At 33.8% G+C, this 16,427-nt stretch overlaps 1 protein-coding gene and 1 long non-coding RNA gene across 2 annotated transcripts in view; one reads left to right on the plus strand and one right to left on the minus strand.

Moving 5' to 3' along the window:
• The window catches only part of NCOA2 (nuclear receptor coactivator 2), a 285,798-nt gene that overhangs the window by 42,250 nt on the left and 227,121 nt on the right, over positions 1-16,427 (minus strand). Inside the window, 3 exon segments of the mRNA XM_074278854.1 lie at positions 1,349-1,555; positions 3,718-3,928; positions 13,937-15,206. Of these exon segments, the coding sequence (XP_074134955.1) occupies positions 1,349-1,555; positions 3,718-3,928; positions 13,937-15,206 (1,688 nt within the window).
• Positions 1-16,427, plus strand: part of LOC141549369 (uncharacterized) — a 58,936-nt gene that overhangs the window by 2,878 nt on the left and 39,631 nt on the right. The window contains exons 3-4 of the long non-coding RNA XR_012484343.1: positions 5,854-5,953; positions 6,447-6,571. This is a non-coding gene — a long non-coding RNA (uncharacterized LOC141549369). The remainder of the gene's footprint in view (positions 1-5,853; positions 5,954-6,446; positions 6,572-16,427) is intronic.

A 16,427-nucleotide genomic window follows, 5' to 3' on the forward strand; every position in this document is an offset into this window, starting at 1 on the left:
TAAAATCATATTAAAGAAGCTACGTTTATAGTACAGTATTCAACTATATTTGTATAATTGGATATAGTATATACTATAGTATTGAATATAGTATAGTATTCAACTATAAACATATACTATGTTTATAGTATTTCTTGTGTGACACAAAAAATTTTAGAACTTAAGATACCATCCAGTTCAATCATTTTGAAGATGAAGAAACTAAAGCATTGCACTGAGGAGGAAAGTAACTTGCCTGTCACCACACTGATAATGAAAGTGGAAAGGCTACAACCCATTTCTCTTGAATCTTGCCTCCTCAATTTGCTTAAAACTTTCCTCCCCTACAACAATATCACAAATGCAGGTAAGATTATCATTGTTTGAGTTCTTTTTTCCTATATGACAACCTCAACTATCCCATTTGCAGAACAAAGATTTGTCTATCACCCTTCATTTTTTCCCTTTATTTAATAGTATTTTATTTTTTTCTCTAATTACACATAAAGTTAGTTTTCAACATTCATTAATTCTTCATTTTATAACAGAGAAAAGCAACTCTTCATTACTTATCTTTCCTCACCAAAACAAAAATTTTAGAGACGATAGTGCATTGTTATAAATAATATAAAGCTACATGCTGGAAAAGGATAGCAACAGCTAAAAGAATAGTACTTGTTTTTAGTCCTAGATACATCAAGGAGATTAAGATAATGGTACAGATATGTCATGTTCTATTACATGCAAATCCAAACTGGATGACTAAAATCTTAATATACATTTAATAACAAAGAAATTTTAGTTAGCTCTAAAGGTTATACTTTTATACACTTTAAAAATTTTATAGTTGATAATGATTTAACATTTTCATTGTCCTGGTTAGATATTAAGTACTAAGTCAATTTAATTCTTAACTTCTATTTTATAACTCCCTACTCAGATATTACTACCAGTTACTGGGAAGGTTTAGGCATATCATAGACATGCACTTGGAATAAGCCATCATTTGTTAGTTTCACATAGGTTCCCAGAAGTACTTTTTGAAAATAACTAACTAGAATTTTAACGAGGGTGGCTATGAAGCAATTACATTCATGTTATGGGATTAAAAATTATAGTGATTAGAAATTCAACTAAAATATTAAATAGAAAAAATGATCAGTTATGACAGTCAATTAAAAAAATATTTCAAGCATCATTTTTGGAAATTTCAGAGTCTTTGGATGTTCAAAGATGTCTAATAGTTAAAAATCTTATATCCACCAGGAAGAATTAATTTTAATTAAAAAAAATGCATTTAATTTAGCATATGATGCCACAGCCAGTTAAGTAATTTAGTGAAAAAAAAATAATGCATTTAAGCCCTTACCTGTACTACTGTTCCCTAAATTTCCTTGGTTTCCTATCATCCCTTGATTACCCATCATTCCTGGCTGAGGTATCACTGAATATGGGCTACTGTTTCTTATTGGTGGGAAAGGTCCAGCACTTGTTGGGCTTTGCAGTGTGATGTCGAGTGGTAAATTCTGATTTGGCAATAACCTGCCCAGTTGTCCTGGTCGAGGGTTATTAAAAGCTAAAGAGAAAACAAATAAAAGTGAAGTTAAAATAAGAAAATGAAAAATGATAGTCATAGAATGGATTAGGTAAAGCCTTCTGAAACATAAAAGATAAGCCTATTAAAGGATCAATGATTTGTTTTTAAAAATTTAGACTAAAAACATACATACAGTGCCAAAATGTAGAACTTACCTATGATTCTTACTTTCCTAGCTTCCAGAAAGTGACAAAAGTATTTTATATTTGATGTCAGAGAAGCTTTACTTACCATTTTCTCTAACTGTTAATCTCTACAATGAAATAATGTTTAGTGCATTTCTCATTATCATAAAGATTACATAGTAGAATCCCAAAGTTAATTGACTACTTTTATTTTATGGTATATGCATGCATGTGCATGCACACACATACGCACACACATGTTTTCTCTTCTGTAACATGTCTAAATCTCATGACTACAAATTTAGTATATAAAAATTTTTCAATCTGGCATCTAAAGGAATGACTTTAAATGTTAAATGGTTATCATTGGGTTGAAAACAAAGGACTTAAGATTTTAAGTGGCTTATTAAAGGAAATGCTGAGATGAAATGCCATTTAATTCACTGAATTCAGTCACTATATTAATTAATTTGAAGGTCTAATCTGAGAATATCTGTTTACTTAATTATTAGGCATTTATTAGGGATTTATTATGTGGAAAGTACTATATTCAGTATAATATAGTATTTCCTCACACAGCTTAATTAGCTCAATATGGAGAGCAATACCTGATAATTCAGGATGGCTAATATATGTGAGAGCCTAGCTATTAGAATTCATAAAATTAACTGAATTATTCCATAATATGTAGGAGTATCATGTTAAAGGAAATATAATTAACTATTGGTACAAATAGAATTTTCATCATAATCAGTAATGAAAACAGAAATTATTAATTTTTAAGCATGGTTTTACTACTTATGAAATAATGAGAATGATTCATTTCTTCCCATTTTTCATTACTTCATTATTTAACATCTGCACCTTACTTCTTATGTGTACAGAAGAGGCCAGAAGGTCCAAGAATTATATTACCTTGTAAACAATTACCAACTGCTTGAAAAAACAATCCTTAAATTCATTTTGTCACTTCTCTAGATTTTTCACCCTGGAACTCTATGAATCTCTGCTGCCTTTTTCTCCTCCCAGTTTATTTAAAAAATAAAAAAGAATACCATGGTTTTCCAGCTCTCCAAAAGATGACAGGGATCATTTTTCTTTTCAGAAATAATTAGGTCTCACTTGAGTAATAGTCTTGGTAAGTAAAACTTTCAAATAATCCACCTGATACTTGTAGTCTGGTGTTCCACTACCCAATATCCCAAATCCCTAACCATGGAGATACATATGTATGTAGTGAATATGTAGTTGTAGGGATATTATTATTAAAGAATACAATGGGACAGTGATGCTATCTATCACCCATCTATGAATTTCAGCCCTTGTCATTCTTACCACAGTCATATATAGCTAAATTCTTCAGCACCTCAAGATAGCAGTTAAGGAAGTTTTACACAGGAACAGAATGTTTCAGATCTTAGATTAAATAGATGAGAAAGAATTCATATGCATACTTACTTTACCAAGTTAAGTATAGATTTATATAACATATAAAACCTATCAAAAATGGGTTTCTAATTCTAAAATAATTATTTTAGTTTAGTAAAACATTATAAATTAAACAAGTTATTTTATTTTTAATGAAACTATTTCACTTGTTCAGCTTAACATGACAAACTCCTCCAATTTTAAAAATTCTGATAATTTTAGTCACTATCAATCTATATAAATAGTACATTGACTTCTAACATAAAAATAAAATTTTAACGTCTAAATATTGTGTCAATGTAGCATAAAGTGAACTAGAGATAATTTATCTCAGAAGTGGTTTAATTTAGATGGTCAGTAGTTTTATTATGTTGGTGAATTTAATTCTTCCTTCTTTAATCCCATAAAAGAATACTATTAACTACAACTAATTTCAAATTGCTGTTTTGAATGATTAAGCACAGTAGATGGTGCTGTCTGATCACAGTAACTAAGTCTTCACAATCCCAAGTGCACTCTTGCCAAAACTATTTCTGATAATGCTAATATGTAAATTTATCAGTTTCAACAGAGATTGACCAAACTCACTGCTTTGTGAGACCCGCAATGCTGGTTTCTGGGCTCCAACAGGTGCAACAGGACTGTTTTCAGCTGTGAGTTGCATGAGGTCATTGATGATGGCTTGTTTGTCGACTGATCCAGCTGGGGCACCTGGCCGTGTGTCTGGGAAAAGCTGTGGTAACTGACTGTTCTGCAAATCATCCAAAATCTCTTCCAAGTTGTCCAGCTCACTGCCAGGCTGTATTAATAATCAGAAAAATTTATTCAATAACATTCCAAAAAAACCACAATATACTATAAATTATAAACCCACCTACAAGGAATACAGACACAAAGGATTCAGATATATATATCTTTATCTAATTGAGGGTACACTCCAAAACAACATTTATGGCTAAAGATCAAAAGCTCTCTTTCAAACACTTTCCCTTTTCATAATTTTTGGTACACTTGGATTTTGCTCTTACATGGTTGACCATTCCTTCTTCAGACTCCTTTGCTGGATCACCAACTATATCATGTCCTCCTAACTGGGTGTAACCCAAGAGTCTTAACTTTCCAGGGCTCAGGACCTTTTTGTTATTTCATATTATACAATCCCACCTTTCTCTCATCTTTCAATGCTCTTCTATCTGCTGTATTCCCCCATTAAAAGCTTGAGGTCAAGGATTGCCTTACCCGTTTTTTGTACTTCTAATGCTTAGCACAATTCCTGGAATATATTAAGCACTTAAATGCTCTATTTACTTTGTCTATGCTCTTTCACTAGATGAATGTATCAATAACAAAAATTTTAATTTTCATGCTGATAATCTTCTGATCTAAATTTGTATCTCCAGGTTTTTTCCCTGAGCACTAGTTCCTCATCACCTACAGTCTGCTGACCGGTCAAAACAAACTGTCACAGAGATATCTTAAACTCAGCATATTCAAATTACTCTTAGAAGCTTCCTATTTTTGTTTTAAGTTCTGGACAAACCTCCAGTCAGGAAGGATTGTAGTCTGTACCTTAACTCCTCACTGTTACCACGCCTGTCCAATCAGCTGCCAAATCTTGTTATTTTTACCTCCACATCTTTCATATCCAAGGAGGAGTAAGCTAACATAAATAATGCACTTAATTTCCTCGGTAGACTGTCTTGCCATTTTCTCATAACCAACCACTTTAATTCAGGCTCTTGTACTCTCCTTGAACTATTGTAATAGCCTCCTAATTTATCTGACTTTGTTAAATTTCTCTTTACTCCTCTTACACACCCAACCTGGGTGATTTTTCTCAAATACAGATCTGACCATATTCTTCTTCTCAGTAAACTCCCATAGCTCCATCAAGTCCAGGATAAAACAGACATTCCTTTGTTTTTTGAAGCCCCACATACCTTGGTCCCCAAATACCCTTCTAGTCTGTCATTACTATATTTCCCAAACTCTATGATTTATAATACCTGCTTTTTTTTTTTTTCTGGATAAACATGGCCTTTCATCACTAGTATTTCCAGCTTTTTGCATCGTTGTTTAGATTGCATCATGTTTAGACTTCGTTACCTTTAAAACTCAGTTCAAGCATCGCACCATCTACTACATGAAGCCTTTTTTCTTCCCAACTGCTAGTAACACCCTATATAAAGTTGTACTTATTTTTTATTTTATCCATTGACGTTAAATGAAAAATATACTTTGTACATTTTCCAAGCATCTAAAGAAAAATTATTTATGTGGAATAAGAGAAACATATGATAAGCTTTTAATGTATAGATATCTTCCATACAGAAGCATATCAAGTCTGGTGAAAATTCTGTTTTAGAATTTGAGAAATTATCATTAAAATTTTTTGTTTTCAATAATTGAATCTTAAATCAATAGGAAAGTAGAATGCGTTCAGTAAAACCTATAAGGATTTTCTTCTTAATTTCAAGTGCTTTATTTGGAATTGGAAGGAGATTTTAACATTGCAATTATATTTTAGAGAAGCAATTCTATATTGCAAGGGGAAACTAGAAGTTTATATTTGAAAAAGATAGCTTTTATTTTTTAAAAAAATTATTTTTTTCATTGTCTGACTATATCCTTGCACAAAGTTCCCTTTGGGGCTTGTTAATAGTTTTCATCACTTTGTATTAAACTTTTCTGTCTATATTTTATGTCTTCCCAATAAAATGTAAGCTCCTTGAAGGCAGAGAAAACTGATCATATTGCCTGGATATAAAAATTGAAGTTGTACTTTCACTCCTCATTAACTCTGGCTGATGCTCTATATGAGGAGGTAAGTTTCAACCTTTATTGATTAGTTTCTGTACTTTGAAATTCAGTTATTTTAAAACTATTTCCTAAAGTTGATGTTAGAGAAAATACCCAATATTCTTTTCTTTTCTTTTTTTGCTGAGGCAGTTGGGGTAAAGTGACTGGGCTGGTGCTCTATCCACTGTTCAGCTGTCCCCCAATATTCCTATTCCTCCTCCTTCTTTTTTTGGGTTAAGTGACTTGCCAAGGGTCACACAGCTAGGAAGTGTTAAGTGTCTGAGACTCAGATTCGAAACTTGGGTCCTCCTGAATTCAGGGGTGGTGCTCTATCCACTGCACCATCTAGGTGCCCCCCCAATATTCTTTTAATTAAATTTTTTTCTAATATCTTTTACCAAAGAAAATACTTTTCAATTGTAATATTTCCAATATTTTACATGAAAAGAAAGACACTATTTTGTCATTAGAATGATTCTACTGACTTCAAGGTTACTATCTAAACATTTGTTTTTCAGATTGAGTGGCATATTTTACTTGTGTAAAGAACAGAAAAAGAGCAACAATGAGAGAGAAAGGATTTAAGATCACTTGGACAACTGAGTGGAAGCGAGACTAGAGTGAAGACATTGCAACAGTCCAGGTATGAGGCAATAAGTACCTATACCAGGGTAGCGGCATAGTTTGGGGTAGGGCCTATTAAGACATGTTGGCAAAATATAAAGGATGAAACTTGGCCAAAGATTGGGTCTTCTGGATAGGAGACATATAAGGAGGATTCAAAGACAACACCTGAGTTGTAATCCTGTGTTGTTACTGGGAGAACAATGTCAAAAACTGGAAAAAAAAAAAAAGGAAAAAAAAAGGTCATGAAGAAAGAAAAGCTGAGAAAAAGACCATTAGATTTGTGATAAAGAGATCATTAATAATGGGGGCAAGAAGGTGGAAAAGAAAAAGAGGGAGAGAGAAGGGAGAAAAAGAGAGAGAGAGAAGGGGAGGGGAGAGAGAGAGAGAAGGGGGAGAGGGAGAGAGAGAGAGAAGGGGGAGAGGGAGAGAGAGAGAGAAGGGGGAGAGGGAGAGAGAGAGAGAAGGGGGAGAGGGAGAGAGAGAGAGAAGGGGGAGAGGGAGAGAGGAGGGGGAGAGGGGGAGAGGAGGGGGAGAGGGGGAGAGGGAGAGAGAGAGAGAGAGAGAGAGAGAGAGAGAGAGAGAGAGAGAGAGAGAGAGAGAGAGAGAGAGAGAGAGAGAGAGAGAGAGAGAGAGAGAGAGACTGATTGACTACAGGAGAGCACAGATCCAGCTGAATAATGAAATCTGAAGGTAGACTACAGGATTTAAGAAGAGAATGAGAAAAAAAGAAAGCAGAGGCACTGAATTTAGATAAATTCTTCAAAGAAGAGCCACAGAAAATTAGACAGACATGGGATGATAACTAGTAATGATAGATGGATTAAAATTTTTTTTCCCCCCTTAGAAGATAGTAGTGTTTATGAGTAGAGAAGCAACCCGCAGATGGAGAGAAATTGGAGATTACTACTAAAGCAGAGATGATAGAGGGGGCATGCTATGAGAGTAGAGAGTTCACTTTTGCCTGAAGTGGGATTGGCCTTGCCAAGGAGAAAGCCCATGTCTTCATGGGAGATGGGGATAATGGAGAAAATAGTGGAAAAAGACATCTGAGTGATATAAAATGAGGAGAGAAAACAGCTTTGGGGGAAATAGTTTCAGTTTCTTCAGTGAAACATGAGGCAAGATTCTTGGAAGAGTTATGTGTGTGAGATGGGGTAATTGGAGGCTTAAGGAGGAATGAAATGAATCAATTAGCAATGTGTAAAAAGATTGCCTTGCTACATTCAAGACTCAGTTGGGATTAAGCAACATAAATGTGTGGTGGCATATTTTTGTTTCAACAACTTTGTACAGCAGCACATGAAAAGGAGAGAAAGCAGCAAATGGAACAGGTGGAAGAGGTTTGTCAGGGCAAGATTGGAGACAGGATAAGGGATCAAGGAGACATGAGAGAGAGGAAAATGTAGAATTAAATTGGTTTATCAAGGGTCTAAAAAGGGGAAGAGAAGAGAGTGTAGCTAATGCAAGGGTAATGGTCTGGGGAAAGAACTGAATAGTAAAAGGACTGAAGGTGACAATGAGAACAAAGAATACAGGCAGGATGATAATGCAAAATGAAAGGTACAATTACAGTGATTATCTATTTCTTCTGGAACTGAATCTGTCAATCAGTTAGTGCCTTCTAAATAGGCCTTATATTTAATACAGTCTGCATGAACACTAAGATCTATATAAGCATTATATTTAAGGAATCTATTTTCTTCCATTAATTAGTAATCTAGATTTTCTCAAGGATATTATAAATTTCTATTGTATCTCTACTGTATGTTATAAGTAAGAAAAATTATACAGAAGTTCCTTTATAAACCATTTTTAAAGATATATATATAGTCCTAATATAATTTTCCAAATTATCTACATAATATGTTAATAAGTGCTTTTGGCTCAAGCTTACATTGAGAAGGGAGATAAAATAATTTGTCCCTTGAGAAAATTTTGTACTATCTAGGAGTAGAACTGTCCCTAAATGATCACTTTTATATCATAAGCAGTCAGTCAATGAACATTTTCTTTTTCCTTCCTTCCTTCCTCTTTTTTTTTTTAAAAAACATTTCTTCCCCCATTCTCAAGGACAGTATTAAGTATAAAGTAATTGAATTCTGCATTCATCCTTTCCCACACTGTTATATATAAAAAAATATTAGACAATAACTACTCTAGATAAATATTTCAATTTCAAAAGCTAATGATGAAATTCAACACTTTTCCTCTATAATCTATTCCTATATTTAATAAGTCTAAGTGATAGATAAATAGATGTTTGCATACTTTACCAAATTTAGAAGATTTAAACGTGTTTGATAGTTTTTTAGTTTTTTTTCCTTCCAGTGTCTTCTAAATGATTTTAAGGATAATTATTAAAGAAATATTTATACTACTAAGATAGAATACTTATAGTAAAATAATTTTTTTTTTTACCATTTACCTGGTATATTTGGTATTTTAAGACTGAGTCAACACTACATGCTTCTAGAAATAATGGAATCACATTTTATGTCATGAAAGAAAACTTGTGGAACTCTAGGAGCTACACCTCAAAAAGTAAATAACTATATAAATAGCTTCTCTAAGGATTATTATAATTTACAGACAAAAATTATGTTCTGTATGTACACTACCTGAAAAGTTCAAAATGAAATTTATTATTACAGGTAATATATGACTGGCTTCCCCCCCCCCTTGAGGTTTTCTATAAACATTTTAAATTGGCAGCTAATTCATGTCAAACTAGCTTCATCTGTGAAAGTGCAGTTATTTTTTTCCTAGATCCTGTTTACCCTCAAACTATTTTAACATTCAAATGATTTTTTTTCTATATATGCTAGTGGTAGAGAAGATGAAGTTAATTTATACTATAGATTTGTGAATTCACCATCATAAAATGGCAGAAGTATTTTAAAAATATTTAATCTACACATCAAGATTTCAATTCTAGTCTTCACTCATTTTTTTGCTAGATCATGATTTCTCTATGTCACCACAGATGGATTTGACTTCCTTGGAAATGCTTTGCAAAGTTGCTTAAAACATATGCTTAGGCATCTATTTGGATGCTCAAATTATCTACATAATTTTGAGAAGTTAGATGATCATGCTATTTCAGGAAGAAAATGAATAAAGACTATTTCTTGTAAAATGAAAGGTCTACAAAATTAAAATTGGACTTAATTCTTTTAATTTCCCCTTTTTGTGTTTCTGAGAATGTCATGTGTCAAATCAGCTTGTTTTTTGCAGTAAATTTACTTTGAAAGTAAAGATAATTCTCTCAATTTTAATGGTGTATACATTTATATATATATATATATATATATATCAGTAGGATGAATTACAAAACAGCTTTTTAAAGAATTTTGAACAAAGATAATTTTAATACAGCCTTACTAAAATTAATACTTTCTTAAATGATACACTTAGAACTTCCTTCCCATTTTCTTGTTGAAAAATTTAGGATGTTTTGAATGTAGCCAACTTAAATGAAGAAATCCATTCTTCTTGTTCCTTTTCTAATTCTTCCTCTATTAAAACCGCAGACACATGAATTTAATGGCATTCAATCCATGTTTTATTGTGAAAATAGAAGAACAAACAGAATACTAAGTAAATAAATATATTGGAATTAGTTTTTGCTATTTAAGAAATGTTTCCTGTGAGTTTCAAAGTCCTGTAAAAGCACATGGTCTTTAAGTATTCTTCAAGAATGCTATTTTTTTTTAATATGATTTCACACCAGAGCACTTCTTCAGGAAAAGTTAAGTGTCAGGTTATGTGTATTATACTCATCAACTCATTGGCTCCTCTTTCTCTATTAAAATAACAAGAGATTCTTTATGTGGAGTTCAATCTTACTACAGATTTGCTCTATATTAGTTAAAATGAGATAATTAGATATACCTAATTGTGGGTACCATTTATCCTCCTAATATATGCATCTCCAAGCCCAATACTCAACATATTGCCTGGCACATAATTAGTGCTTAATAAATGCTTGATCATTTATTCATCCATTCAATTAAATTTGAATTAAAATTCAAAATGAAAAGTTTAAGTTTGGTCACATTTAGTGGGTAAATTTTCTTCCACATTTACCATGTTTTTAATGTTAAGATTGTGTCTAAGCAATACGTCCAAAGAATTTGAAACAGCGAATATGGATGAAGCAAAAATGTGGCTTTCCTTAAGAAAAACATGATTATGATAATATGTCTATAGCTATATATGACTATGTCCAACCCAATTCCACAAATCAGATATTTGATGATGATACCTTATTTCATTTAATGATTATGACAAATGGAATATCTATATATCACTCTTTCTTGAGAAACAATTAGAAATTAACAATTATTTACATGATATAATTAGAAATATAAAACAATTAAAAAATACATGATTCTATTTAAGAGAGTATAAAATTTTCCTTTCCCCCCTCAACTAAGAAAACTTTAGTTTCTTGTCTAAAACTTAGAGTAATTATACATTTAAATATTTAAACACAACACTGTCTCATTTCCCTTATTCTGGAAATCCTCTGGACCACAAGGCTTAAGGTAAAAAAATATATTTTATATGTGGAAAGAGATACCGCATTGTCATGGGTCTTATAAATCATGATAATCTTGTTCCTTCATACATTATAGTGAAGATGAACTTTAATAGATTGAAAAATCATTTTTCCAATATGCTTTTGCATTCTAGTTCATCTATTTCTGCCAATTCTCACTATTAACTTTCCACTGAGAGTGTGACTTAGTCATTGCTTCTAGTCTAGCTATATTTAAGTCAGAATATTAGCTATATAGAAAACTGCATTATTATCTAAGTTTAAAGATTAATCACTAAAGAAATTAGTATAATTTGGCTCAGTTTCTCTCCTGAAGGGTATGAAGAATTGAAAAACTATAGTTATCTTTTAGGAATGGCAGCAGCTGCCAAGACTTATTGGAATGGGAGAAATAAAAAAGCTCAAGAAAATGCTTTGCTGTGACTGCTTGGAACTGTGGGATGGTGCAAAGCTCTAATAGCATGTTTGGCCACTGCTTCCATGATTATTGCTTTCAATCTGAGAACTGCCTATGGCTTAGATTCTGCTGACAAAGCAGAATTAAGAAACCCTGGGGCAGTGATTTAAGGTTACAGTCAGGCTATGATGCTTACATTCTCTTCTCCATACCTCATTTAGAATGGAAAAAACTGAAATACCCTCATGCAAAGTAAATCCTAAAAACAAGTTACTGAAAATATTTGAGTAGAGATAAGGTATTGCTATAAAATACCTACAAATTACTATACAATTTCCTAACCAATCAAAACTTAAGAAGGATCCGAAGGGGCAATTTATAGGGATTAATGACTAGCAGGGAGAGTTGATGTTGCAGGGTGAAGTCTTGGATCATTAACCCCAGCCAGTCATTAATTCCCCAGGAAATGATCTGTGCCAAGGTCGTTATTGTAGTACTAACCTTTTTTTTTTTTTTTTTTTTTTTTTTAAATAAAGAAAAACATTACATGGTTTACTTTTTCCTATGGTGTCATTATCCTCTTAGAGCACTGCAGGAAGATGATTTTGAATGGCATCACTTGGGCTACTTTTCCAGGAATTATATAGCCTTCAATAAAATAGCCAATCAAATACTCTCATTTAATTTGGCATTTAAATGTATCATACCAATAATTTATAATCTTAGTGTATAATTCTTTAATTAAACAACTCACTGTGTTTTTTAAAAGTTTATCATGAATGATATGAGGAATAAGCTTCATCAATGCAACACTTTTACTTGTCCCCAATTGACCACCTCACTCAGCCCAATTATTGTTCCAAATCTCCTCTTTACTTCATGCCTCCAGACACATCACATCCCCTTCCATTATCTTCTTTATTCCAGCCTTTAAAGTAGTTTTCTCACAAAGGATCATGTCCCCTTCTTATTCTCTATTCCACTGTTCCCAATATCATTCCCTTTCTGTGAGTGTCAACTTCTACTTATCTACCAGTTCCTTCCCTGCTATCTATAAAGAGAATTGTTGTTTCCTCTGTCCCCTTAAAACACACTAAATATACCTTCCTTGCCAAATATCATACCATACCTCTCTTCTCTCAGCCAAACTACTTGAAAAGGCTGTCAACAATTTATGTCTTTAGTTTCATTATTACTTTCTTTTACACCCCCTGCAGTTTGGCTTCCAAATTTATCACTCAATTGACCTTGCTCTCTCCAATCACCAATGATCTTCTAAATTGTCAAATCTATTATTCTCAATATTCATGTTACTTTGACTCTGCGTCATTTAACATTGCTGACTCTTCCCTCTTCTCTGAATTTTCCTGACACTTCTCTCCCTTGATTCTCTTTCTGTTTTTAATGACCCTTTCTTTTTCAGACTCTTTGCTGGATCTATATTATGCCTCTTAACTACTGGTCTCCCTTAAGGTTCTTTCCTGGACCCTCTTCTCTTTATTTAAAATACACCTTCATAGCTGGTGATCTCATCAAGTTCTGCACACTCAATTATCATCTATATAGAGATGACTTTATATGTTCAGATGACTCTTTCTATACTGAGATAGATTCATTTCTAATCTTTCTCCAGAGCTCCTGTTCTGCATCACCAAAAATACCCACAGAGTTATTTCCAATGGGATAGCTCACAGATGTGACAAACTTAGTATGTTCCTAACTTTTCCCAACTCATTCCTTTTCTAAGCTTGCCTATTAATGCTGAAGTTACCACCATCCTCTCAGTTACAATTTCAGTGCTATCCTCAATGCTTCATTCTTGGTCATTCTACACATCCAATCAGTTTAACCAAATTTTCCTATTTCTATGTCTACAATTTTTTGATTTTTACAAACTTCTCTTTTTCTCTAATCAGACAACTACCATACTAGTTCTTTTGATAATCTTCTGTCATTCATGGTATTGTAACTGCCTCCCGATTGATCTCCCATCCTCTATTTATCCTTCACAGTCTGCCAAAATGATTTTCCCAAAAGGAAGGTCTGGCTTTGTTGTACTCCCCCTCCTCTATTCCAAAATAAACTCTAATGGCACTTTATTATCTATTATTAGAGTGTTTAGCATTTCAAGCTCTTCGTAACCTGGCTTCATCCAATCTTTTCAGTATTTTTACATTAGAGTTCCCTTAGGGTACTAGATAATCTTGCAATTTTGGCTTTCTTTTTCTTTCTTAGGTACAACATTGCATGCATGTCCCATCACTTTATCTTTGTACTAGTTGTTTCTCAGGTCATCAAGATCAGACGCATAAGTGGTAACTACTAACACCATTTGTATTGTCACTACAGAAAAAATATCTTAAAACTGAATCACAATATTTAGGACAAATATTAAATAAAAATTCTTCTTTGAAAAGCCTTACCTGTTCATTAGGCTCAAAAGTCATCTCTTCCTTCTCTGTTTTCATTGCTATCAACTTCGTGCTACTGGCAGGATCTGTTTTACTGTCCAGACGTTCGAGTTTTGGGGTTATTTCTGGTAAACCAATATCTTTAGTATCATCTTTGTCTAACAAATAGCGAAGTAGTGCATTCTCTTTCTTCTTGGGGCTCACTGGTTCTTGTTTGATAGTCACTTCTGAACCAGGACCTGTGCTGCTGGACTCCTGGTTCAGCTCTTTACCTGTGGCTTCTGCTGTAAGCTTTGCTAAGTCCACAGGAGAACTGCTGTCCTGCAAAAGTCTGTGCAAAATTTTATGCTTCTCCTTGAGTGAAGTTCCGTGTGTTGATACAGAACCAGCCAATCCACCCGTGGAGTCCTTATTAGTTTCTCCTATGGAGCCTGACAAAGGTGAAGGCTCCATTTGATCAGACTTGGTAGTCAAGAGCTGCAAAAGCTTTGTCTGTCCTTTGCTGTCATGGAGTCTGTTCTGTCCATCAGACCTTTCACCACTGACAACAGGGGGTATGTTGGTATCACTATTTTCTTTCTGTTCTCCAGAGTGGCAGCTGCTCTCTGCTTGTCCAGTTGTACCTTCAGATGGCTCCCCATATAGTCCAAAGCAATCTTTAGAGTCCAGGCTTCCCATTTTATTTAGTGGGGGAGGATTCATATTCACAGGGGAATTTTGCAAATTACCCATTTTTAGGTCAGGTGAAGCCAACGATGACCCTAAAGAGACTCCATGCCCCTCACTGAGGGCTTGTAGTGCATTTAGGGAACTGTTGGTATAACTATGGCTATTTCCTGTGCTGCTGCAAACGCCCACAGGTGAATGTAAGCTTCCTGCTGGGGAAAACTGACTGGGTGGGATCCGAGGACTTCCTGCCACTCCAGGACTCATACGATGCCTTGGTGAAAGCATAGAGTTTGGCTGTCCTGGATTCATGCCAGGGCTGCTTTGTGAGGGACTATTCATTTTGAGTGCATAGTTACTACCCTGAGGAGTCGATGCCTGCATGCTTGACACATGGTTCATTGCCCCTGAACCACCAAACCTGCCCACTGGCATGCCCATTTGTTCCTTTGGGCCATTTATGGCAAAATTTATATTGCTACTGATGGTCATGTCTTGACCTGGGTTCCCACTGCATATGGCCTGATGGGCAGGGCTGCTAGAGCTAATTGGGTTCAATGGCTTCCCCATAGCTTGTCCAGTCAGATCCTGATTCATTACACACACGTTCTGTTCTCTGTATAATGAACAAAGATACAACATATTAGTTAAAAGGAAAAAATATCTAGCAGGCTGTTAATCATAATGTTTTAAAATGATGTTGTACTTTTTTTTCCCTTTAAAAAAACAGACTAACATTTAAAAGACAAGATAATGCTTTTGATGAAAGCCACTGACAATTATCAACAAGAGTGAACATGTAGAATTTGGGACCAATAGTTATGTTTTTCAGTAGAACTACTTAACATGTCTGCGGTTTTAGACCTTGAAGGGAACAGGGAGAGAATGAAACAACCATCTGTTTTAAATTGCAGACATTATATAAAAGTCAGTTATGTAAAACAGTAAGCTACACACTTAACATTATATATTTCTTCCATTAAAAGAATGCTATAATCAATAATTTAAAAATGACTCAAATAAGTATACATTTTACAGTACAACTATACCCAGCTATTTGTCAGATATCCTAATTCCTCAGAAGAGATATCCATTAGCTTAGAGATTTCTCTGGTGTTTGACCATTAGGCTTATGATGAAAAGCAAATTTCAAAAACTAACCAACCAACCAAACAAACAAAAACCCTTGGGTTCTGAAATGGTAGAAAACTAAACCCATCCAAGAACTAGAGTCAAGAAAACTACTGAAAACATCTTCAGAATGAGACTATCTAGTCAATAATCTAATTCTGAACATTTTTTCCTGTACAAGTCAAAGCTTGTATGCAATAGACAGACAATATGGAAAGTGTACTTCACAAAGAACAGTTCATTTTGCAAAATTTCCCCACTGCCTTGGATAGCCTTTAATCCTTCCTACTTGCCTCAAACAGGTTTTCTAAGGTAGATGGTTTCTTTAGCGCCAAAGCTTTTCTTTTAAAGCTTTGGCAGCCCCTTTGAGTTACTAAATGTGTTCACCAATCCAAATAAAACACATCTTACAAATTGTCAAACAGTAGCTTTGATTTAGGTGCAATTTGGCATATCTGTAATCACTCTTAGATGTTTTCAGTTTGGTACATCTGATTTACTATTAGTTGGCAACGAGGATTTCCTGATACTAGTTTTTCCTAAATAAAAACTATATAATTGAGGAAAGTTTTAGAGTAGGACCCTTTAATTATAGCTACATTATATATCTTCTTACAGCTTCCCAAAAAGTCATTTTAACACATGAACAAAGAAATCTAAATAAGCTAGAATTTGAGTAATGTTTTTGTTTCTAAAAGAATCTGTG

This window comes from Sminthopsis crassicaudata, chromosome 1 (assembly GCF_048593235.1).
Source record: "Sminthopsis crassicaudata isolate SCR6 chromosome 1, ASM4859323v1, whole genome shotgun sequence".
Lineage (NCBI taxonomy): Eukaryota > Metazoa > Chordata > Mammalia > Dasyuromorphia > Dasyuridae > Sminthopsis > Sminthopsis crassicaudata.